General features: G+C 44.5%; 2 protein-coding genes across 2 annotated transcripts in view; one reads left to right on the top strand and one right to left on the bottom strand.

Annotated features, from left to right (window-relative positions):
- plcg1 (phospholipase C, gamma 1) overlaps positions 1–2,251 on the top strand; it is a 28,950-nt gene extending 26,699 nt beyond the window's left edge. The window contains exons 32-33 of the mRNA XM_085344131.1: positions 1,022–1,287; positions 1,400–2,251. Of these exons, the coding sequence (XP_085200257.1) occupies positions 1,022–1,287; positions 1,400–1,436 (303 nt within the window). The 3' untranslated portion in view covers positions 1,437–2,251. The remainder of the gene's footprint in view (positions 1–1,021; positions 1,288–1,399) is intronic.
- A 4,363-nt stretch (positions 2,252–6,614) lies between these two features.
- zhx3b (zinc fingers and homeoboxes 3b) lies at positions 6,615–20,509 on the bottom strand. The gene is made up of 7 exons (XM_085344889.1): positions 20,247–20,509; positions 13,569–14,482; positions 13,338–13,445; positions 11,697–13,262; positions 10,375–11,091; positions 8,279–8,564; positions 6,615–7,805 (listed from the first exon to the last, which is right to left on the bottom strand). The coding sequence occupies exons 2-7, from the start codon at positions 14,307–14,309 to the stop codon at positions 7,795–7,797; spliced, it is 3,429 nt and encodes a 1,142-aa protein (XP_085201015.1). The 5' UTR covers positions 14,310–14,482; positions 20,247–20,509; the 3' UTR covers positions 6,615–7,794.
- Between the last annotated feature and the right edge of the window lie 4,744 nt (positions 20,510–25,253).

Genomic DNA, 25,253 nt, shown 5'->3' with positions numbered 1-25,253 from the left:
TGTTTCATGACTTTATGTAAAGCTAGGTGAACATGTAGCTGTACAGTTACTGAACAAACATGAGAGTGCTTTTACTTTTTGCATCTAACCTAGGTTTTAATTTCCATCGTGTTTAATTTCCTGTATGTTAATAATACCACAGGACAGCCTCTTTTTTTTGATTCTTACTTTAAAAGCAGGGGTGAGTGTACCTCATGTCTTAGTAGTGATAGTATACTGTACATGTTTCTGAATTACATGATTTGTATGAAAAACAATTAGCTACTAACTGGTGCAAAAATGTAAGGGCAGTGACATTAAAAGAAGAAGAAATGCATCACTATTTTAACACTTAAACCATGAGCCCCGACCCCATCACACCCTGTGTATACAAACATAACCCTTCGTTTAACTCAGCCCACCACCCCAGGCTGACTGAGCTTCGGGTGGGATCGCACAATTGAAATACGAGCAGCCACAAACAAAAAAACAAAAACAAACCACCAAATGTATAGTCACACATTAGCCGGCAGGTCTGCAATGAGATTCGTCAGATAGTGAATGGTGCAAAACACCCAAATGGGCCATAAAAGGCTTCCATGTATGAAAAAATATCTCCCTTGGGCCTCTCAGTACAGTGGACTGATGTTTCTGTGTACGAAAGGTGAACGCAATTATTTTTGTTTAAAGCTAATGCTTCATTAGCGGTCCCAGAATTTGCTATTAGTGGACATTGTTGCAGGGGACTCTACTGCTTTTATCTCGAGCATCAATATAAAGCACAGATTTGGAAAAATGAGTCCTTTTAAAAAACACTTCTGCTTGTCTGAGTTAAGTGCTTGTATGTTCTTTGTCTGTAGCTGCCTCCCTCAAATTATTTCTTAATCCCTCCCCAGCTTTTCTTCCCATTTACTTTTGCCTTTATAGTTCATCTTATGTTCTTGAATGACCTGACAAAATTATAAATGCAAGACTTTAAGCTCATCTTTGATTATACAGAGAACCACTAGTGTTTACTCCTTTGTTTTGTTTTTTATTTCAGGATGAAAACGGTGAGGTTCTCAGCCCATTCGCTGCAGTCGGGGCCTCATCAGTGTCGGCAACAGCTCAGTCAGTGCGGGAGCGTTTTGGGGAGCTGAGCTCAGTCTCCTCAACGTCCTCCAGCATGTCTCCTTTGCCTCAGTCTCCAGCCCAGGCCATGGCCTACAGAGGGAGGGAAGGCTCTTTTGAATCCCGCTACCAGTCCCCCATAGATGACTTCAGGGTGTCCCAGGAGACACTGCTGGACATGGACGCGCAAAACAGAAGGTGTGTGTGTGTGTGTGTGGTGTGTCTCTCTTTGTGGTGTTAGATGCCTGTCCAGAGTGTTTTGGACGTGTAGAAGATTACAGACATTATCCTGTCTTTGTCTTCACTTCAGGATCCCGCGGAGGACCAGAGTGGAGAACCGTGTCTAAGTCCAAGCCAATCAGGACGCATTTCTGTTGCAACCCCCCCTTCCTCCTCCCCATCCCCACCACCCAGTCGCCTCTCCCCCGTACCGATGATGTCACTGACTGCTGTGAACAGTTTCCATGGAAACGCCCACCACCGCTTTGGCCTACATTTCAGGCAGCTCTCTCTCCCTCCATTCGCCCAACCCCCCCCCCCCCCCCTCTCTCTCTCCCACACTGTCTTTCTGTCTCTGCCCCTCCCTGCCTGCTGCCCAGCCTCTCTTCACCACTTGCCAGATGAGAAGGTGAAGGGAGCATACTCGGACATTAGAGGGGCGAGGGGGGGTCACTAAGAGGAAGCTGACCGCTGTGGGCAAGAAGAAGAAACGACATTCACAGTAGAACAAAAAGCAAGACTGAAAAAGTTCCAGCTCTGGCCTGACTGTTTGTAATCTCTCGTGTTTTCAGTGTGCACAGCTGCTTAGTTTGAAGGCTAAGATGAAGAAAGGGGACAGTTATAGAAGGTATCAGTTTGAAACTGTTTCCAGTTAAGTTTCTTTGCTCTTCTCTATTTGGCGAATATGAATATATATATATATGTATATGTATATATACACATATATATTTATTCCTGCTGTGCTGTTGGCCAGAGAACAGCACCAGCTCACCTGCTCTCAAAGAGCTCCTGTCTCTATGTTTTTAATTATTACGATTATTTAAACCTTTAAACATTCATAATGTGATTTCTTTTTTTATGTACATGTGTAAAACATGAGGGCTCTCACTGCTTTAAAAAAAAAATTCTCTTCTTTTGTTTTGGGGGGTTTTTTCAGGGTTTTTTTGCAGAGGAAATAGTGTGCCTCCAGCATATCTCCTACCCTAAACTTGGAGTGATATTAAATTTTTATTTTATGTTTTTTTTTTTTCCTGTTTGTGTTTGGAGCAGTGAGAGAGCAGATCATATGTTATGCCTGCACATATACACACTTATTTCTAACCTACATTCCAGGAAAAACAAAAAGTGCACATCATTCCGTGTTTGCCGCGTTTCACACGCATTTACAAGCCAGTGTGACACATTGAGACATGTCCTGGGAATCCAACACCTCACTGTGTGATGAAGCAGGACCAGGGATAAACGTTAAGCCAAAAAAAAAAAAGGTCTTATTGTGAGAAATGTGCTTTTTATTTTTTTTTTCCTTCCACTTCTTACTTGTACTACCAATGTGTTACAGGCCATATTTACAGGTGTCCTGTCACTCAGAGGGACGAGTCACAGGGCTGTGGGTTACAGCCAAAACATTATCCTGTTCACTCCCCTCAGCAGTGGTTATTATTTACAGTCGCAGTCAGACTTCATATGAGGGACATGAATGTGTGCCTCAAACTACTATAAAAATAATCTAATTAGATTAATTTACAGGGAACACTGTAAATGTTTTAAATTTGTCAGTGCGCCATGATTACTGTAATTATGATGATTGTAATAGTTACCCTTTTAACTATGCAGCCCTTTGTTGCCAGGATTTATGAAGCAGTGGATACTCCTTTGAACTCAGATTTCACGTCGTAAAACTATGTCTGGCCACTTTATTCTGAGCATTTTAATTTGTTCACATTATCTCTTGGCGTAATGGCCACAGATCGGGGACAGTTCATATTAAAGAAAGTGTGTTTTGATTACAACAAATATGTATTCAAATGGTTCTAAGAAAGTGTTTTACTGTAACCAAACAGTTTTAGATATTCTTTGTTTCTTGTTTTGTTTTGTTTTTTAGTTAAAAAGGAAATCTGTATTGACCAGCAGTGGTTGAGTGAGAAGGGTTGAGTTGCCAGTGTTGGGAATAAAGTAATCGTGCCATCTGGTACCCATCACTGGGCCACAGCGACATAAAGGACCGTTCGTGTTTGTGCTGTTGTGGTATTTTTGGGCAGCTTTGTCATAGCTACATGCTGCTTCCCAGAATCCAGTGAGGATTACACTGCCTAAGAGGAAATTAAATTGCCACTGCCCTTGGTTTTATTTGTAATGAAATGTGCAAACAAAACAAGAGGGAAAGAAATGGAGGCTTTGTGCAAAACACTGACTGATGGATCGAAGCGAATGCAGAATGCTACATTTCATTATTGTGAACGTTTGTCCAGCTGGTGGATCAGGACCTCCCTTGTGCATTAAGTTCAGGGAGATGTTCTTTCCTGTGATTCTGGGGTAAGAGCAAGATTGACATGAACAGGCAGAGTTAAAGCTTGAATTTTTCTTTGTTTTTTTCTGTAGCTTAGTCATGGATGACAAAGGTAATCTGCGCCTTCATTGAACCCAGAAGGAGCACTTATGGTGTTATCTTTCTAGGTTTGTACTCGAAACAGTGTTTTCTTTGCTTGTACGTGGTGACTATATGATGTAAGCTCAATATTCTTGCTCAGTGTTCAGTCACTGGGGCACACCTAAGCCATATGCTATGATTAGAGGTAAAGGCAGGGTCAGGAGTGAATACTTGAGGTCTCAAAGAAAAAGACAAATGTTGCATTTGCACCCCCATACTAATCCCAAAGCTCCTCCGTGTAACATTTATTTCTCCGATGGATAAGAGCTCACCCTCCAATGCTGCATTGCTCTCATTGCTGAACTGTCTGCTAATGTCTATGTGCCTCGATCTGTGTACACATCACATTGAAGCCACGTCTTTCACCTGCCCCGCTGGGCATAAATCACCTGCACAGCCATGGTACACCCACACAGGTGCTGTCACTTTGCTTCTCTGCACCGTGTGAGCCTCTGCAGACCACGTTTGACTGACATGCCCCCGACTGTACTGTTCACTTCTGTCGAGACAAAACGTACTCCCGCCAACCTGTAATGAGCTCTAATCTGCCAGAATAACCGAGAACACCTGTGTGGGTGCACAGAGCCCTTAACTGTAATTTGAGTTTTGCATTTTTGTTTTTCTCCAGACTTGTCTGTTTAGTTAGTGACAGCTCCATTTACAACCGCCTTTCTGTAATGTGCCTAAATATGGAGAGGAAGAGTATTCATCTTAATTTTGCCTTTCATATGAAACATATTCAAGCCTGAAAAGTAAATAAAATACTTATTACTTATACATCTTTGTTAGCCTTTCTTTTTTTAAATGTGCTGGTGTGATTCAGTGAGGTTAATTCTTTTCAGTTCCAAGACCAAAATGTAACTGCAACAGGTGTCACTAACTACACTACGCCACAGGAAATCTGTACTGTAGTTTCAATATGAGAATGTGTGAACAGCAGCCTGAAAGTGACCAAAGTGTTGCTGTGCTGAAAGTTTATTATCAATACCTTAAACCCAACGATCTGAAGGCAATTCTACTGTAAAAGAAACATAAGTACATTATTGGAAAACAGGGCAAAAGGCCACGTTGTGGTAGATACACCAGGGGGGCGACCGTGGCTCAGGGGGTTGGGAATCGCATCTGTAACCGGAAGGTCGCCGATTCGATCCCTGGGCTCTCTGTTCTGGTCGTTGTGTCCTTGGGCAAGACACTTTACCCTACTTGCCTACTGGTGTTGGCCAGAGGGGCGATATGGCAGCCTCGCTTCTGTCAGTCTGCCCCAGGGCAGCTGTGGCTACAACTGTAGCTGCCTCCACCAGTGTGTGAATGTGAGAGTGAATGAATAGTGGTATTGTAAAGCGCTTTGGGTGCCTTGAAAAGCGCTATATAAATCCAATCCATTATTACTCGTATTGAGTTAGACTTGCGTTCTTGCTAAACTGGTGTAATTCTTTGTGGGAAAATTATTGGGTTGAGAGCTGGCGCCTGATTTCAGTACACTGAAGTCATTGTCATGTTCAAGAAGCTTTGTGATATGGCGCATTATCAGCCATCAGAAGCCATTGGAAGATCTGGGATAGACCGCAGCAATACTTGGGCTGTGGCACTGAACTCGGTAATAACGGACCCAAAGTGTGACAAGACTACATCCCTCACACCATTCATTACATCATCACTCCCAACCTGAACCTTTGATAAAAGGGAGGATGGAGTCATGTGCGTATTGTAGCCCCAGTTTCCTAATCTTAGCTCAGAGGATTGGCACCCAGTGTGGTCTTCTGCCGCCCAAAGATGCTCTTCCCCATACCCTCGTTGTAACAAGTGGTTACTTTTGTGGCTGTTGCCTCCCACTCAAAGCAGTCGAACCATTCTCCTCTGGCACCAAAAGGCATTTTCACCCAACTGCTGCTCTGGATATTCTTTTTCTGACCCTAGACATGGTTGTACGGAGAAAGAAAAAAAATCACAGTAAATCAGCAGTTTTTCATATACTCAGACTAGCCAGCAGGTGTCCACCCATATGGAAAAGATATATATAAATCTTATAAAGTTTGTATCTGTCTTGTGTGAAACTTGTATGAAAAGCATACAAGAGTGAAAACACATATAAGATCCCTTGAAAAATTATATAATGAAAGTTGTATGTTTTGGATACTTACTAAAACAATGTATGAAAGTAATGAGAAAGTGGCCACTTTCAGGAGTAAATCATGTAATCCTTATATGATTTACTCCTGAAAGTGGCCACTTTCATGAGTAATCACATATAAGTTTTTACTATTTCTTTTCCATATGGGCAACTCCAGTCCTCAAGAGCTACAGTCCTGGAGCTTTTAGATGCATCCCTACTAAGACACACCTGAATCAAATAAATGGATTGTTTATTGGGCCTTTGCCAAACGTGATGGCATGCTGAAGAGGTAATCCAACCATTTGATTCAACTGTGTTGGAGTAGGGATGCATCTAAAAGCTGCAGGACAGTAGCTCTTGAGGACTGGAGTTGGACACCCCTAAACTAGCCCATACAACACACTACTTTTAAAGTCACTTAAAGTCAGTTTGAACCCAAGCATGTCATCTTGACCATGTTTACATTAACACAAATCTTTAATCAGTCAATGAGCAATTACAACAGTACCTAAAAAAAGTGGCTGAGTGTTTGCAACAAAGCTAGCTCGACAGGGACTTAAAATTACTTATGAGGTAAATCTTTCATCATAAGGCCTCAGTGTTCTTATTTGAGGTTTAGTCCTCTTAATTTGCCTCAGTGCTGTAAGCCATGTAGAAAACTTTACTTATGAACAGACACACTGAGCCACAGCTTTCTGACATTGCTTTTATTCTGAAATGCCATCTGTAAAAATTATACATCAAGCCTATGGAACTCTGGGTAGTTCACAGTTTGTTTACAGTGTGATTTATTTCATAACAAAGTCTCATAAAAACAAATATACGTACATATCCGATAGGTAAAGAAGCACTTGATGCTACAACACAAACCGTATGTCATGTAGTCTAATATACTGTGTCACTTTTTTGTTTGTTTGTTTGTTTTAGACCCTAAAGGGTGCTTGCCCTCTTTGGATGAAACAATCCCCGATGTCGTCCCACGCTGAGCAATTTCATGTTAAATGAAAAGTATGTACAGATACGAAAAGTGTGAACAAAAACATGTTCCAAAATAACCTCGGGTTGAATGAGCGTCAGTGCTGCTTTTCACATTTGTTGCTGTGAACAGGGCAGCTAGCACATTTCTAAAATAAACTGCAAGCATGAAGTCAGAGTTTGTGATGCAGGAAAAAAAAAGCAGCATGAAGACGGCACAATGGGAAAATAAGGTTGATTTGATTTACGATTAAGGCCTAGGCAAGCACCCTGCAGCAAAACTGCAGTTTTTCGTACCCCAAAAAAAACAAACAATGAACAGTCTCAACGCTTCACTGAATCGTGTCTCAGCTTAGTCGATAAGAGTCCAAACCCAACCCCCACCTGATCAACATCTGCCAAGTTTGCAGTCTCAAACACACTTTTTTCTCCCTCTTCTTCTGCTTCCACACATCCACCCCTCTCTTTTTTTCCTTCCCACCCCTTCCTTTACCCCCATCACAGCAGGCAGTTGGAAAAAACATGGCAGCAAAACGCTGTCAGCCTGAACGCCTACACTGCCACCTCCACTCCTGCACCTCAGTGTCTACTTTCTCCTGAAGGGAAAATGGCGGAGGGGAGAATAGTGGAGAGTTGTAGTGGAGATCTAGACAAAACTGGAGAAGGAGAGAAGGGAGTGGGCGGCTGGGTGGGTGGATTTTGGCGGGGGGGCTGCTATAGCGTCCATCTCATGTAGGCGGTTTGGGGGATGTGGGGTGTCATGCCCACCTCGAGGGGTGTAAGCAGTAAGGAGAGACAGAGAGAGGGAGAGATGGGTGGGGGGGGGAGTAAGGAGGGGTGGGTGGAGGTGGCTCCAAGATCCATTTCCTTCCAGTGATCTTGTTACAAACGCATCTGCCGTCTTTTAGTCAGGCTCCCGGAACAAAGACCACCTGCGATGTCAACTCCATCCTCGCACAAAAAGGCCTCTTCAATCAGTTCCTGTTGCAATTAAAAAAAGAAGAAGAAAGAATTTAAAAAAAAAGCGGAAAAAGAAATTAAAAATCTGTCACCCTGACAACACACTCCAGAAAACACGTCTGAATTTCCTTCATTGCTACACAGTGTGCTGGAGTTACACACGCACTGGTTTGAAACACAAACCTGCCACAGCATGCCTCATTACTCATAATTATGATGAATGTGTGTGTTTGTATATTCTATCTTAGCGCTTCTGTATCACCTGAGTGACGATCATAAACATTTAGGTGTTTAATTATCACCTTTTAACACCTAAACCCTGCCACGAATAAAATTAATTGTTACGGAGGCGCAAATAATATTTTCATAATGAAACACCTTCTGCTTCTGCTTTTAGAAGTTCTGCAGCTTTTCTTTAGGTGTTTAATTGCTCAAATCAGGATATTTGGTCAGACCCTGCAGGGAGAGCTTACGCTCACGCTGATGAAGATTACCTTTAGTAGCATTCACAGTCTCGTCAGCGTTTGCGTCCTCTGCTTCTGATGCGACACTGCACACCGATGCCTCCGTTTTCTCCTCCATCCCACCTCCTGCCTGCGACTCCGGAGGGGAGGATCCTGTTGTAGGTGGCTCTGCAGCCACACCCGGTGCAACCGGTCGCGTTCCTGTTGTATGAGCAGCGGCACTGGCGGCGGCAGTTTGTTGCAAAGACGCCTTAGTGGTAAACCAGTGTCGCACCAAGTCTGTTGTCAAACTGCTACTCTGAGCAAGTTCCTGCAACTGTGCATACAGAAGGGGAATCAAGAGGAAGGTTCACGGTTATTTGAGGTGCAAAGTGGACACTTAGATGACACATTTCACCTTTTCATACTCATACCTGTTTGCAACCCAGTTCTTTTAGAATTTAGACAGTTTTCCTTTAATGACATGTTATTGAAAATACCCTCAATATATTGCAATAATATTACATCTTACACTAGTCTAAAACGTCTTATTTGATTTTCAATGAACTCTAAAGTTTTAATATCATTTTTATATCATAGTTGCATATACATGTACATATTTAGTTCATATTTATTTAGGAATCAATGAAAATCTGAAGACAGATGCTGATGCTAAATGGCAACAATTATATTAAGGCCAAAAAAAAAAAAAAAGGATCAAATTTGAAGATTTTTTGCAATTTGAAAATGTTCATCAAAGATCCTGATGTTCACAGGAGCCTGCAGCTCAGTTTACGTGACTCGTGAACACAAGTGTAAATTTGAACAAAAATGTTATGTTGTAATAATGAAACTCTTCAAGTAGCACTGCTTGCTTCTGTTCACACAATGCCATTTTTTTCATCTCTTTCACTTTTTTGTCAAAGCTCTTTAAAGCTACTTACAGAGATGGAGAGAGCAACACGATCAAATTTTAGCCACATGTGCAAAAATAAAAAAATAAAAAATAGGTGCACTTGTAGCTATGACTTTGTTTTAGTTCCTCCTGACACCAAGAACGAGTTCTGAGAGAGATCGAGAGGTCTCACTCCTGTCCAGACAGGACATGAAGAATGCATTAAAAAAATGAATGAATAAATAAATTTTTATTGCAATTTAGAAACAGGCTGGATTAGTTGTTCACTAAAACGTACGTGGATTGAAATCGATTTGCAAATGCTACTAGGTGACACACTGACAGATTAATAGAAAGGAATGCATGTGTCAGAGTGGCTTCAGAGACATTTACATATATTTACTTATAAAATAAGATATAATCCACACACTGCTTTGTTGGTGAACTGTATCCAGAATTACATCACATGATACCGTTGTATCCTGCATTTCCTTTTCTTGGTTTGGAATAAATGCATTTTACTTCATGTAAAAGTAAAATGACCACGAAACAAATAAACAAAAGCATCAATTAGCCAACATGTTTTTTTCTTCTAAAAAGCGCAAGCTCGAGCCCTCCTGAGGTATGACCCCAGTTCTACCAATCAAATTCCAACAGACCCTTGAATGCATCCAACATTTTCACTGTTTGCAACCCAAAACCTTCCTTATGACCTCACAACATCTCCAATCAAGCACATAATCCCATATCCACTTCCTGGATTATATACAGGAGTGTATAGAAAAATGAGTGGGGTTAATTTTGTTTGAAGTGTGTTGCCAGAAAAACATGTAAATTAAAATATATAAAGCAATACTTTTGCCTTCGCAGGTCAACGCTGAAAGAATTGATGGGAAAATAACACTTTAATCATGAGTAAACCACACACACCAACCAGAGGAGATGATTTGCTAAAATAGCGAATGCCCCTAACATTGATATAACAGGAAGTGAGTCAGGGTTTTTCTATCACATATGAGGTTTCAGTTATTTACACCTAAAATCCCCAAAATATCTATCTAATGCAACAGAAGCATTTTGAAAGTGGAACTCTAAAAGCCTAGTGTGACTTTCAGGAGTGACATGCCTGTATAATTAGAGGATATGCTGTCAGCTTTTATAAAAGCAATAGTACAGAGAAATCGTTTGATTCTCAGGTTCCTGTGTTTCTCAGCTACTGAGCTATAAAAAAAATGTTTGGTGCTGTTGATACCTGTGAGTCTTCCAGCCTTCCGTGGACGTCAAGGTGAGCCTGGAGGACGTGCACGTTCCCCTTCTGTAGGTCTTCCTCCAGAGCCATGTTCTGGTACGACTCCAGCCACTTCAGCTGCCCATTCTTCTGCACATAACGGCAATCTCCGAACCAGCGCACCACTTCAGGCCTGGGCAGCCCAGTGCTTGAGATGAGTTCATCGTACTGAGTGGCGCTGGGCCACTGGGTCCGAGCGTAAACTTGTTTCAGCAGATGCAGCTGGTCCGCTGTCTTCTTACCTCGGACGCCTGTGGGTTTGGGGGAGTGAGCTGGTTTGGGTGTTGGCGTGGAGGTCTGCGATGTTTTGGGGGTGGCAGATGAGGCAGGACCCAGGGAGGATGCGGCCGTACTATCCAGCCCTTCGCTCTCAGTTTTCCCATTGGCCTCTGTCACCTTCAGCATCTTCAGATTTATTTTAATAGGGTTGACTTTTGGTTCCCCTGAACTTTCATCTCTCTGCCTCTCTTCTCCATCAACCCCGATATCCTCACCCTCCTCCTCCTCTCGCATTGCCCGCTCAGCCTCCTCTTTCTTTTTCTCAGCTGCCACTCTCTTCCTCCTCTCAGCAAACCAGCCGTGGATTTCTCTTCTGGTCATCTTGGTCTCAGACCGCAGTCTATCCACTTCCTCGCCTGATGGGTCTGAGTTCTGGGAAAAGCTGCCCTCTAGGGCTTTAACCTAACATAATAAACGCAAGTTAATTATTAGTATCGTCTTTTTTTCAATGAAGACAAAGAACTGGCATGTGTGAGATATTTGATTAATGATTTTGTTATTCAAGTTAAAAATAAAACTAGCATCTGTAACAGTTCAGACAGAGTGAGATATTTAAAGACATCATCTTTGTAGTTTAAAAAACAAAACAAAACTCTGAATACCTCATTTTACAATTTTTCAAGCCTTCCAAGACCAAAAACTAATTCACTTATTCATCTTATAAGCTGTGCATGGAAAGAAAATAAAACATATCCTCTTTTAGGTTTGAACTTTACTGTTTACATTTCACTTGCACATTCAAGATTGTTGTGGTAGTAGCAGCTAATGTAGATGAAGTCTACACCCCCGGAGACACACTATTTATCTAATTTTGTGCAGCTCCATCTGGAGCCACAAAAGTAAACTCTTACAAATAGAAAGCTGATCTCCCCTGCATTTATAAACAGACTTTGATGTGGAAATCCACAGAACTGAGTAATCACGACAAAAAACAGTGAGGAAACCTGGCCACCTGCTAAGCTTATTACACTTATATTACACAGGAAGCTTGCGTAGTAAGGCCTCACCTGGTGGGGTTCTCTCTCCTTGTAGCGGATGGCTGTGAAATCAGGTGACGGTGGCCTGGGGAGTCGGCGGGAAGGTGTGGTGGGAGAGGTGGGTGTCTGTGATGATGCAGATGGGCTCAGGGGTGCAGCGCTGTGTTGGGGAGTTTTCGCACCAGAGTTGTTGCTACTTTCTGACAGATCGATGGGGTTGGCACTGCCAGCGGCGCTTGTTCCTGGCGTACTCGGACTGCTGCCCGTTCCGGGTGTGGTGGCGGGTTTAGTCTGCGGTCCTGAGCCGGCACGTGTACCTTTCAGGTTGCGAAAGTGGTAGCGCCGGTCACTAAACCACTTGCGAACTTCTCGCACTGTGAGCCCCGTCAACGCAATGAGCCGGTCCACCTCCTCCTGGTCGGGAAACTGGCACACCTGAAAACTGTCCTTTAGGGCATTGAGCTGCTCCTGAGACTTTTTGCCTTTGTAAAAGCTGGGATCCAGGAAGGGGTTGATGGGCGTCCTGGATCCCAGCGTGCTGCTCGAAGCAGATGCAGGGGATGGGGAAGAAGACTTGGAGGCAGGGGAAGAAGCCTCCTCCATCTTCATGGGTGGGGAGTCACTGGCAGAGGGGTCGACGTCATCTGCGCTTGTCTCACTATTTTTGCTGCTGCTCCCATTAGCATCTTTGCTCTTCGGTAAACTGTTGCCATTGACGGTTTTGATGTCTGTGATGTTTTTGCTTTCTGTGGTTACTTTGTTGTCACTCTGCAGCACGCTGGTGTTGTTGGCATTGCTGACATCTGTGTTCTTGGCATTTACATGCCCAGTTGCATCACCGTTGCCCTTATCGCTGGAGTCAACATTACCGCTGCTGTCTTTACCATTGACACTGCTCGCCTTAGCATTACTATGACTACTGCTTCCCAAGCTGAGGTTGATCACGCTAGTTTGACTGCTGCTAAGAGCACTGCTAGTGCCCCCTCCCCCACTCCTACTACTATTACAGCTGCTAATGATATTCGTTCCTGTGCTGCTTCCCACTGACCCCACCACCATGCTCACGCCTTTGTCTGCCACCAGGGCCGCTGCAGGTCGGGCCTGCATCATAGGCCGCGCTGCTGCCTGGGGCTTAGGTGTGACAGCTAGGGCAACAGGAGTACTGTTAACCTGGATACCGTTTGCCATGACCGGCTGTGTGACGATTACCCCTCCTTGGCCGATGAGAGACCCCTGCAGGATGTGAGGGATCCCTGTGGCCCCAAGCGATGCAGGCAGGACTGTGATGGTTTGCTGGGCTGGGCTGTGGTGACTCTGTGGCTGGTTGTGAGAGTTGGAAGGTGCCGTTTGAATTATGGTGTTGAACATCTTCCTCCTGGCCTCCTCTATCTCTTCAGGAGACCAGCTGATGCCTTGCTTCAGTCTCTGGGCTGTGAACCAGATCTTGATCTGCTCTTCTGGGAACTTTGTGACCACAGTCAGGTAGCAGAGCTCAGCTTTCGTGGGGTACGGAAATTTGCTGAAGGAGGTCTTCAGGAAGGAAGAGGAATCCATGGAGGCACTGTAGGTAGGGATGCTGCTCAAAGGAATCATTACCTGAGAGAGAAAGGTTGAATATCAGCCACTGATTTTACATTTAAAAATTCATAAGATTTGGATAGAAAGAATTACCTTTGGGAGATTTTCTGAGGAGGAAGTTGAGGAACTGGAGGAAATATTTGAGGAGGCGGTGACTGGCGCAGAATGATGAAGGTTTCTGTTTTGAACTACTGAAACCACCTGGAAAAAAAAAAAAACATTCAAGAATCAGAACAAGTGACTCCAATAAAAAAATTTTTTTTTTTTTTTAAAAACATGTTTCATCTAAAAAAAAACCCAGGAGAAATAAAAACTGACATTTACCTGTGTGATTGGTGTCTTTAACATGGGTAATGCTCCTGAGCCATTCACTATCTGGATTGCTGAAGGAAGTGTGACCTTAGTTGTTCCATTGTGGACAATCGTAGGAACATGGGCGACTGTTACTGAGGCAGTTTCTTTTCTCTCAGTCTCTCTAGATGCAGAGATAGTGTGTGGGTCTGAGGACGCCTCATCGGAGACTGGGTGAGACACCACAATCCGTTTAGGCTCCGATCTGCCCTTCAGCATCCGCATAATTGGGGTTTTAGTGATAGAAATCTCACTGTCCTTCCCGCTCTCTGGCCCAGCCACCAGATGTTGCTCCACCACCAGCCTCCTGTCTCTCTTTCTCAGCCGCAGAGTGGTGTTCAATGTGCTGGGGTGAACCCTGGCGTTGTGCAATGCTAGGCCCTCAAACTTGGGTGCTGAAACCCCACAGCTGACACAAAAGAAGCTGGGGTCAGCACGGAAGTCTGGGTGCCCGGAGTAGACGTGATCCAAAAATAAGTTAAGGTCATGCGTTTCGAAATTACAAGGCTTACATGTGTAACTGCCTGCACCATCTTTGACTGCATCCCCCGCCTCTGGTTTGGAAGACTCTCCAGGGTCTAAGGGGCTCTGTGTGTCACTGCCAGAAACCCTTGGCTGACGGAGAGCAGGAGAGTCCTGCTCAACCTCCTCTAAGGGGCGAATAATCTTGCTAGGTATCATACAGGGAGTGGACGACTTCCTTTTGCTGGCCATGGTGTGAAAAAAAAATGGGGCTGGGGGTGGGAGGAGTGGTCAAATGGCTGAGAGTGAGGTGTGAAAAAGAATATGGGTTTCTCGTTGACTATAGACCAGGCATGGGGGAAGGGGGGTGGCGGGTCTTGTCCGTGGGTCCACTTGTGGTTATCACTTGAGTTTTTCGGGAAATCCTGCAAAAAGAGAGTGAAACACTGATTAGTTTGTCAATCACCAGCCAACAGTTTAGTCAAGTGGTTTGGTGAGTTACAAACACACAAAAGAGAGAAAATTTACATTTTAAGTGCAAATGAGTTGGGCGACTGAGAGCAAATGAAATATCTTACTCAGCGCAGCAAAACCCAGGTCCATCTCAGCAGAGGAAAACACATCATTGCTGACACCGTTTCCAGGTAAAATGTCAACAGCACAGGTAATAAAGGACACCTCGTGGAAAGATTGAGCTCGAGCGCTTTAAAATCCACAGATCTTGCTGCTCAAAACCTCTGATCAGAGAAACCCAGGGCTGTCTCTCTTATGAAGGCCTACACACAAGCTCACTCTGCATCTTCACTGATGGCTTGTAGAGAGAGCTCCTGTCCTACCCCCTTCTTTCCCCTCCCCCCACACAACTCGGTCTCACTTCCCCTCTTTCAGACACACCCCCAACAGAGAGGGCACATTCTGGGTTTTTTTTTTAATCCAGGGCCTCTGTAGTTTAACTGAATATCTTTATTTAAATTCCTACAGCAATATAGTGCACGTAACATCTGGGCAGTTGAGCAGTTCAGATGAACAGATGTTCTGCGGAAAAATGGCTCCATCCTAACAATGGTACACACTGTACAGACAGGAATCACACCTATATAAGAATTCAAATCTTAAAACCTTCACAACACCTCTTAGATTCTTTGTCTCCATTAAGAAAAAAAAAGCTTCGTCTTTTCCCTCTCCTTCCTTCCTTTGCACAGAGAGGTAGTGATGCAGTACTAGAGGACAGCTCTAGGGCAATTACTCTCCCAGTCACTCTGCCCTGACATGACACCTCATGCGCAGAGCAGCAAAAGCTCAACAAAGTTCAGCGGCTTAGAGAAACACAACAGGAAAATGCTTAAAATCTCACCCAGTCCAGCCCAGATACTTCACAAACACATCCAGTTTTCACATTTCAGCGCTCAAAAGCTTAAACCCTTTCGTGCATGCAAGCAGAACAACTCCATGCTCATATTAAACTTGGCTGGGGGGTGAGGGGGTGGTATACCTTCAGATGCTTAGCCTCATTGTGCACGAGGCTGTTCACTTATGACAAGGTGAGCAGCAAGCTCGATGTCTCCATTCGACAAATCCGCTAATGATGAATGTCCTCTTTCTAAAGTGCCCACAGACACATTAGCAGATCTTCGATTTGCCATAGAAAAGATCACAGTACACTAATTCAAAACCCAGTTAACTATTGCAGGACGAGGGCTCCAACTGTGACCGAGCACAGGTATGCAGAGTTGACTCTCCTGCACTCAGAAGCCTATGACAACCCAGACAGAGGCGGCAAAAGCAAGTTAAAGTTCCCATCATCTGCTGTCTGCCTTAGTACTGCTAATAGTAAAATGTTTTCTGAGCAGTCTCTGAAAACATTGCTGGACTCAAAACAAATAGTATCTTCTTTGTTTATTGTATTTTATTTTTTTTGAACAGCAAGACTGCTCCCCTCTCTTTGGATCTGAATGTGAGGGGTTAACAGGCAAATTAAGTTTGCTACTGTGGAAGGAACGTGATGCCCCTTGTCCCCCACCCCGCGTGCACCAACTTGGGCTGTTGTGCACCCCTTCGACTCCCCCTGCCATTGGGTTCTGCATCAGGGGGCACCACTCTGCCAAGGCTGGCTGGTCACATGACCGACACAAAGGCTTATGGGTGGGCAGTCTCAACCATCAATCACGTGGTTCTGCTGGGTGCGGATGGCAGGCGAGAGGAGAGGGACAGCGAATGGGAAAGGACGGTGGGGGATGGGCGAGTCGGTATGGGGTGAGGAGAGTTGTTAACTATCGTTGAGGAAGCACTGAGGTGTTTCAGTGAGGAATTTTCCTACCCGATACCCCCCTCCAACTAGCCTGCCCAACCCTGCCTTCCCCCGCGCTTCAAAGCCCCCTTCTAGCTCCAAACTACAATCACAGTCCTTCCCTCTCCTCCCTCCCTGCTGCACTGCAAAAGCCCAGAACATTCAGCCAGCGGACATAACCTGGAGTCCTGCTTCAGCGCCTGCATGTGGCGTGCACACCCGGGCAGTCAGCAGGCATGTGCAAAATAATCACTAACACTAAGACACCCAGCAAAACACAATGTCAGAGCTGCTAAGTATGTAATCCTATTTCCACGACTGATCAAAAGCTGCAAACACTGACTGACAGACAGCAACTACCAACTTTACACATCACACTGTGATGGGCCTGTGAAAAATCAAAAACCACATCTGTGCGAACACAACTCCAGATAAGCCCTGGGCCTCAGCGAATGCGAAAGCAACCAGCAGAGACGCAGAGGCCTCTCTCACTCTCTTTCACACACACATACAGCCGCACACAGGTGAGCATCAAAACAGCACAAGCCCGAGCTATAATTGGCGAGTCGAAATGGGCAGCTCATGCCAGGATCAGATGAGCTCTCTGTTGACTCATGGGTGTGAGCGCATCAGCTGAAAACTTTTCATTTGAATGCCGCACATGCGTTGACTGACCATGCAGGGGACCGTGGGTTCGTGTCTGTTATATGTGTGTGTCAGCATTTGCATGTGTTGGTTTCCTGTGAGATTGAGAGTAAAGGGGGTGGGGGGTAGGAGTGGGGTGCGTGTGAGCTCTTGGTGAGTGTGTGTATGTGTGGCGTGTGGGGGAGGCTGGCTAAATGCCTCTGTGTGAGGCTTGTTTATCGAGGTAGTCAGGCTGCAATTTTTCCTGTGTGTGAGAGTCAGAGAGCTCTCCCAGTGACACACAAAGACATTATTTTTGACCTCACGGTTCATAACCTGTATTATTCTTAATGTCATCATTGGCTCAGCAAGGCGTGACCTCCTTTCATCCGGTGGCCTGACTCTCCTCTAGGCTGGGGATGGATCCTCTGAGCACAGACCAATAATAGCTCTCTCTCGCACGCACACCTTTGTATAGCTTCACACAAACTAAACTAGTCATCTCGTCACCTCGCTGAGAATGCAGGTGTAACACTGATGTGTGCGTGTAACAAATGTTCTCCCAGTAGGATGACGAAAAGGTGTACAGCACAGGCAGCTTTCTCCTAGTTTCCTCGCTCTTCCTCGTCTTCTTCACCCTCACTCCCCCTCCCTTTCTCCAACAGCCTCTGCACCCTCTGCTTCCCCTCCCTCCACTTCCTCCTCTCAGAGCAAGTTTGGCCCAGGGAGACAGGTCGGCAGCGCCACTGGTGTGTTACTGTCCCCATGGCAACCACCTCCTACCCCCTCTTTCTCTCTCCTACCAGCTCATTTCTCTGAAGTACACGCATGTGGGTAAACACGCACACGTCTCCTATGCCATCCAGTCTCTGGCTCTAGTGGGGCTTGTTTGTTCCACACGCCCCTGTCAGTGGTATTTGGAGAGTCCCTGCCCTGCTCCTATTTCAGTGCCTCCCTCACGCAGTGTTCATGTCTCCCTGGTAGGTGTGGTCGCCGTCGCCAAGGCACACTACTCTCCAAAGCTGATGGCGTCTCTTCCTGTTAACTCAGTGTCTGTGAGTCTTGGTTCAGGCATCTGCCCGGGCTACTGCTCTGGGGGCTCCTGTGTTTCAGCCTACAGGGCCCTAAAGTCACGCAGGGCTCCTGTAGTCACTGTAGGCAATGCAGCCATGAGCGCATAAACAGGCCTGGCCTATCTGCCAGATGCTATCCTTTCAGGAGATGACAACCTCTCGCCCCTGTGCGTTTTCCCCAAGCCCACCCTCAAAAAATAAATAAAAATCCTACGCTGTTTTGTTCTGCCTCAAAACAAACAAACAAAAAACGACTTAAGCTGCTAACCTTCTCTCATCAATCATTTTCAGGGTCTTGTTCGCTCATACACCCCTGCTCTCGAACAACCCACCACTAGAAATGCTCACAGGTTCTCTGCAGCCCAACTTCTTTCCACTCCCTCTTCGGCTCGCACACAATGCAGGCAACAATCAGAGCGCCTCTGAGCCTCAGTGACAGCGCAGTGTCATTTTCATGTGATCCTGAGTCTCAGGTCAAGGGAGCGTGTGGCTGTGTGGGTTGTGCACGGCCGCATTGCTGTGGCCGCTGCCGGTGCATGCGTTAAAATTGGGTTGCTGAGAGGGGAGGGAGAGAAAAATGGCGGAGCACCATGCCTCTGTGCTGTCCAACCTAAAATGGCTGACATCACAAGCTGTTAACCAGCCAAGCAGAGCCAAGAGGCTGCTGCCGCTGCTGACCCAGACCTGAATGCTGTGGCTGTGCGAGTGGCTTACTCTGCTCTTCCCCAACAACGTGAAAAGGCTCTTCAGTAGCAGATGACTCCTGTTTTTGATTTTTTTTGTGTGGCCATACTTGGTAGAGATCTGTAAATAAACTGTCTTACATGGGTCTGCAGGCACAGATGTGATGGGAAGTCATTACCTACAGACTGACACCCTCCAAGAATTGTTCAGCTTTATTAAATCATCAGCACAACATTTAATACTTAACAAGGGTTGCCAGTAAAGCATTTAAAAAGTTGTCTAAAATATGCAAATGCACCATGGATTTTAAATAAGCGACATACTGATTAATCCTTCCACACAAAGCCACTCAACCTGTGTCAGCTACTAACCTAAATCTGAGGAAGAGAAAGGGAGGAGAAAGGAGGGAGGGAAACAGGGCCCAGGAGGTGGAGGTGGTAGTGATGATGATGGCAGAAGAGGAGGGGGGTAGAGTGTACTATTGACTGAAATCTACAGCCATCAGCACACCAGCACAAAGAAATACAGCAAGATAGTAACAACAATAACAATACTAATCATCACCTACAGCTCCCCTCACAGCTGATCCACGTGTGATCTGAGCAGCAGTGTGGAAAACCTGGCCCGTTTCTAAAAGTGTAAAAAGGTGAGCTGGATTAAGCTAAGTGTCCGTGCCTGGGACTCACGTGGACATCAGACACAAATTAGCGGTGTGGGAAATCTTTGCTCTAATCCCTGCAGTCAAACTCACTCATGACAACAGTGAAATAACAAATAAGACAAGTGGCTGCTAGAGAACAACAACAACAAACTCAGCTGGTGGAAGAAAAGAAAAAGGTGTGATTTTCATTTAAAACCAAGGTCCACACACATAGATTTTTCAAGCTAAATTAAAATTTTTTTTAAATAGATGGTAGATATATGATGGAAGTGACTGGGACTTTTAAAAATGACTCCCAAACTTCATTCATAGCACGGATTGACGGATTGGAAGAAATTTTGGAAATTCAGCGCATTGTTTACAGGACATATTACAGGATTTTTTCCGGGTAAGCGGGTGGGGGCTACAGTGCACCCTGACAACATCTAATTGGCGCTAATTTGGTGATTAATCGGCGATATTCCGCGAAAATAGGAGGTACAATAAGAGTCTGCGCTGCAATGTTTCGGTCCCTGAGCGCAGCAGCGTCAGATATTTCCGAAAAATGATGCGTGTTCATCTTCCGCTCAAGTTAGGCGGAGTGAGCCCCAACTTAAAGGGCTTGTCTGCATTATAGGTTTGAACACTACGACCAATTCATACCGGAGAGAGAGGAAAAAAGGTAAGCCGTGCCCCCCTCCAAGCTTTTAAAAAAACTACTCTCTCTACCACCCCCCGAGGTTGGCTGTCGCCATTTTAAGCAGGCGACATGCAGCTGGCCAGCGCCGCTGAGCCACAAGCCCGTAAAGGTAAGACAGCTCGCGCACAAGTTTAGGAAAGGTGAACACTTAAGTAAATGCGTATCAGTGAAGCACACTCACCTCGCTTTGTCGGAGCTCAGCGTATGCATCGCAGGTATTAAAAAGTTTACACTGGTGCGGGTTCAGTGGAGCCAGACACGGACGGGGTCGGCTTTGGGCTTCTCTGATGGTAACTTATAGGTGTAAGGACCCCTCTGACAATCGGCCGCTGATAATAATAAACGTGACTGGAGCCGGACCGGTCCCCCCTCCCTCTCACAACAACAACGGCCCCTCTCTTATTTTTTTGCGCTTGTTTATTTCGAGTGGCTCTGTGTTACAGCAGGCAGTGAAAGGGGAGGAAAATACGACGGACGTACCGAGGGAAGAGGCAGACACGTGACGCCGACGTCACTGACGGTGGAATTGGCGTGAGAGCTCGAGCTCCGCCGAGCACAGAGTATGAAGTGACTCACGTATCCCGTACTGACTTTGACCCCCTACGCCCCCTTCCTCACCCAGCAACACCATCACCCCACCCCATCCTATCTACACAGGTGGGGGGTCCGTGTTTGAGGTTTTGAAAGGGTCACAGCACCGTTAACCGTGCACGGTAACGGTTACAACACATCACACCTGTCCCCCCCCCTCCTCTCCCCTCCCCTCCCAGGTGGGCTAGCCGCTCTTAAAGAGATAGAGCCAAACGGGTGCGTGGCAAAAGGTTAATAAAGACGCACAATAAATATGAATCTGCTCTTAAAGCTCCATTCAAACATATTAAACACCCACTACAGTTAGACGTGTTTTAGTCCACGTGACCTTTTAGCTGTAATTACGCAAATCTCAGTTTACATAGCCTGCAATTTATGGATTTCACTGAGCGGGCAGTTATCTGTGCTGTGAGAGTGGCGAGCTTTGAAGCTGAGTGGACAAATATTTAAATTTGCCGGGTGACCACTCAAATGACAGTTTATTAAGTACAGGTGAGGTAAAAGCTAATTTCTTTTCGTCAGGCTGCTGTATAGTCTTCCTTTGTTCACAACAATGACTATAATAATAATGACTTTGACTTTGCCACCAGCTTTGACTTTAACAATAAAGTTTAATAATAATAACTCTTTATAGCTTTAAAAAAAAGAGTCCAAATAAACAAAAGTATATAAATTAACAGAAAGGCTAGAAATTAAAGGCTTTGGTGAAGTGATGAGGTGCTGCAAAGCATACTGAAGGCTCTGTTCCCATAGGTTTGGAGGTTGGTGCAAGGGATTGAAAACATTTGTTATATAAAAGGACAGAGACCAGCATATCCTCTACATTGGTGTTACAATTCAACTGCAACATAAACCACATCCTCAGCTGGCCCAGCACTTGAGGCAACTTTAAAAGAATTTAGTTTTGCTGCCTGTTGCATTGTAACGGGTATTTTGTTAAACCTGAGAGCTTTCCATGCACGTTGGTGAACTCGCATCACAAATCCCTAAACTGACTAAAGTAGAAAGACAACCAAAACCCAGCAAAGTCAGAAATGCTCACAAAATGGACCACAGTGCAAAGCCAGTCGGCAAAAAGCAGCTGCATGGGAGCATCACTTTAAAGACATTCGTGTAAACTCATTTGTAGCTGATAAAGCAGATAAAACACATCATATAGTATTCTAGTGTTACTGATTTTCCATTGGGCCCTGTTTGTTATATGTATGTTCAGTAAGCTTCAAATTAAACACGATGTCACATCCCCCACATCTTTCTGAATGAGTCACTGCTCAGTGGGTCAACTTAAAAGAGTCAAAGTGAAATTCTCTTAATGGTTTTCAATAGTGCAACAAATAAACTGTAGCTAACATTAGAGACCCATTAATAATATATTGGAGTCACTAGTCAGACACATTAATCAATTATTTTGCCAAACTGCTTTATTTGCAGTGACTACATTAGTTGTTCAGCTGACATACGTATAGAGGAGATGTTTAGGAGAGAGGGCAGTGCACTTGTTGACCACATTGTTTAACACAATCTTGGAGTGTGAGAGGATGCCGGAGTGCATGAGAAGACGTGTGATGAGACAGATTTTCAAGAATAAGGGTGATGTGCAGAGCTGTAGTAACTACAGAGCTGATGAGCCACAACATGAAGAAATGGTAAAGAGTTGCTGAAGCTAGGTTAAGAAGGTGATCAGTGAGCAGCAGTATGGTTTCATTCTGAGAAAGAGCTCCACAGGTACAATGCTTGCTTTGAGAGTGCTGATGGGGAAGTACAGAGAAAGTCAGAAGGAGCTGCACCACCTTTGTGGATGTAGACAAAACATAAGATAGGGTGCTGAGAGAGGGGCTGTGGTACTGAATGAGGGAGTCAGAACTGGCTGAGAAATACGTGAGGATGGTGCAGCACACGTATGGGGACAGTGAGACACTGCTATAATGTTCACAGACAACATTGTGATCTGTAGCGAGAGTAAGGAGCAGGTGGAGGAGAGCCTGGAGAGGTGGAGGTATGCTCTGGAAAAAAGAGGAATGAAATTCAAACAAGATAGAATACTTGTGCTAATGAGATAAAGGTGGGTGTAACAGTAATGATGCAAGGATCAGAGGTAGTGAAAGTGAAGGAGTTTAAATACAACCACCCAAACTAATACACAGTGCACAGGAGAGGTGAAGAAGAGAGTGCAGGCAGGGTGGAGTGGGTGGAGACAAGACTAGGGGTGATTTGTGACAGAAGGTTTGCCGCAAGAGTGAAAGAGAAGGTTTATAGTATGTTAGTGAGACCTGCTTTGGTGTAGGTTTGAAGATAGTGGCACTGACAACAAGGCAGGAAGAAGAGATGGAGGTGGGGGTGAGAAGGGAATGGGGTTGGACATGATGAATATGTCAGAGGGACAGCTCAGGTTGAGCTGTTCGGAGACAAAGTTGGAGAAGGCTTGGACATTTCCTGATTAGAAAGAGTGGATATAGGATGCAGGATGTGGAGTTCCAGGCTCGAAGAAAAGAGTAAGACCACAAAGATGTGTGGGTGTTGCCTAAGGACGGTAGAGATAGGGTGAAATGCAGGCAAAAGGAGCAGCCAAAAGAACAAGAAGAGGAATAAACTATTTTACACTGATTAATTTATTAATCGAATAAGTCAGTTTAGGTTAAACAATCACGATTACTGTAGTTATCATGGTATACGTTGGGGTTGCTATGAGATATGACTTGAACTCAATGGGGTGAAGCTCAATCAAAACAAATGAAGCCCTCTGCTGGACAGTATAGAGAAGTACCTCTATGACTGTCAGAGCAGCCAGTGAGAGAAGTAAGCAAGCATCCATTCATCAATTTGTCAGCTAAAAAACTCATATTACATCAGTTATTACAGTTAAGTCACACGTCTGTGAAGGTTCTCAGTCATCCAGGTCATCGTAGTCAAAGGAGCTTGCAAAGAAAAGCGTCTGGACTTCTTTATGCACAGGAGAACTAAAGAAGTCCAGACGCTTTTCTTTGCAAGCTCGTTAAGTCACACATTATTTCTGTGATTTCATTTTTTAATCAAAACATATAAATCTTGCAGCTTGCTTGTGGTAAATGCTATTTTAGGAAATCTCTGCATAGGCTATATATAACTATAGATCCCAAACTTTTTATTTAATGACCATTTTTTATGATGTATTATTTATATAACAAGCTGGTGCTAGAGAAGAAAAAAATCCAGGATTTCACATGAAAAAAAAAGACCAAAAACCCCCTCTTGTAATTATTTTGATACCTTGGAGAAGTCCTGACACAGCATGCAGGGAAACACCTTTCTCTGTTTTTATACATGCTCACATCCACTGAAGCGCTTTTGATGTTTTCTCACCACAAGACATGCAGAACACTGTCCTTATTACTATCCCTTAGTTTTGCAATATACTTCAGAGCTGCCACAGTTCTTCAGCAAACAAGAAAAAGCAGCGGTCTCACAGACCAAATGAAAGGTTGGCTTATTGAGATCAACAGATCAGTTGATTAGTCATTAGGTGCCGCTCCATGAGCTAACATGTGCTATTTGTGGAAGTCTCTGATGTGGAGATCTCTGAATAATCATAGGATTAAAGAAAATAACCATGGAACCTTTTTTATGCAGCTTACATAAAAATACACCTTTTTGGTCTTCATAGCTGCATGCCAGTAATTTATATACTCTGAATTTTTTGACTTTTTGTCAACATTACAACAGTGATTTTCAAGGAGGCGTATTTGTACTCTGGGGGTACTTCTGCAGTTTCAAAGATCCATCCACCCATTTTCTTCTGCGTATCTGAAGTATCCTACACAGGGTATTCCAGCTACAATTTTCCATTCCTCCTGGTGGCTTCCAAGGCTTTCCCAGGTCAGACGAGGACTATAATCTCTCTGGGGTGATCGTGACTCAAGAGTTGGCAGTTCATCTTGTAATCGGAAGGTTGCTGGTCGCCCAGCTCCGACACTTCACCTGTTGCCTACTGGTGGTGGTCAGAGGGCCCGGTGGCGCCAGTGTCCAGCAGCCTCGCCTCTGTCAGTGCGCCCCAAGGCAGCTGTGGCTACAATGGAGCTTGCCATCACCAGTGTGTGAATGACTGAATGTAGTGTAAAGCGCTTTGGGGTCCTTAGGGACTAAGTAAAGTGCTATACAAATATAGGCCATTTACCATTTAGATTTCTTTTCTGATTTACTTTGAAAATAAAAATGACTAAACCAAGTCACTAAAACCAGATCTCAAAAACCAAAGGAGATAATAAATAAATGGTTGAAAGAATCAGCCCAGAATAATAGCTTAAGTTAGTTAATACTTCTTGTGCTCCAACGTCTAATCAGTGAGACTTTTACTTGGATAAACAAAAGGTAATAATAAGATAATTACATATACAGTTCTGGATAGCTTATCAATATAGATGGCAGATTTAACTGTAATAGAAATGGAGAAGCTGACTAAATATAATAGATGCCAATATATGTGTCAGTTTCTGAGTTTCACCATCAGAGGTCGCTGTGGAATTTATAGCGATTCTGAGGAATAGCGGCGCAGAAACGTCGCACTCTCTGATTGGCCGTCGCTGGCTGGGTTCAAACGATATTACGCATGCTCAGACTCCCT

This window comes from Diplotaxodon limnothrissa, linkage group LG20 (assembly GCF_057381915.1).
Source record: "Diplotaxodon limnothrissa isolate DT_005_m linkage group LG20, D_limnothrissa_male_GT1.1, whole genome shotgun sequence".
Taxonomy (NCBI): Eukaryota; Metazoa; Chordata; class Actinopteri; order Cichliformes; family Cichlidae; genus Diplotaxodon; species Diplotaxodon limnothrissa.
This window is presented reverse-complemented; position numbering and strand designations above follow the sequence as displayed.

Coding starts and splice junctions, on each gene's coding strand:
- zhx3b (XM_085344889.1), bottom strand. CDS start 14,309: ATGGCCAGCAAAAGGAAGTCGTCCACTCCCTGTATGATACCTAGCAAG. Junction 13,446..13,568: donor TAAAGACACCAATCACACAG/GTAAATGTCAGT, acceptor TTTTTTTTCCAG/GTGGTTTCAGTAGTTCAAAA. Junction 13,263..13,337: donor CCTCAGAAAATCTCCCAAAG/GTAATTCTTTCT, acceptor TTTCTCTCTCAG/GTAATGATTCCTTTGAGCAG.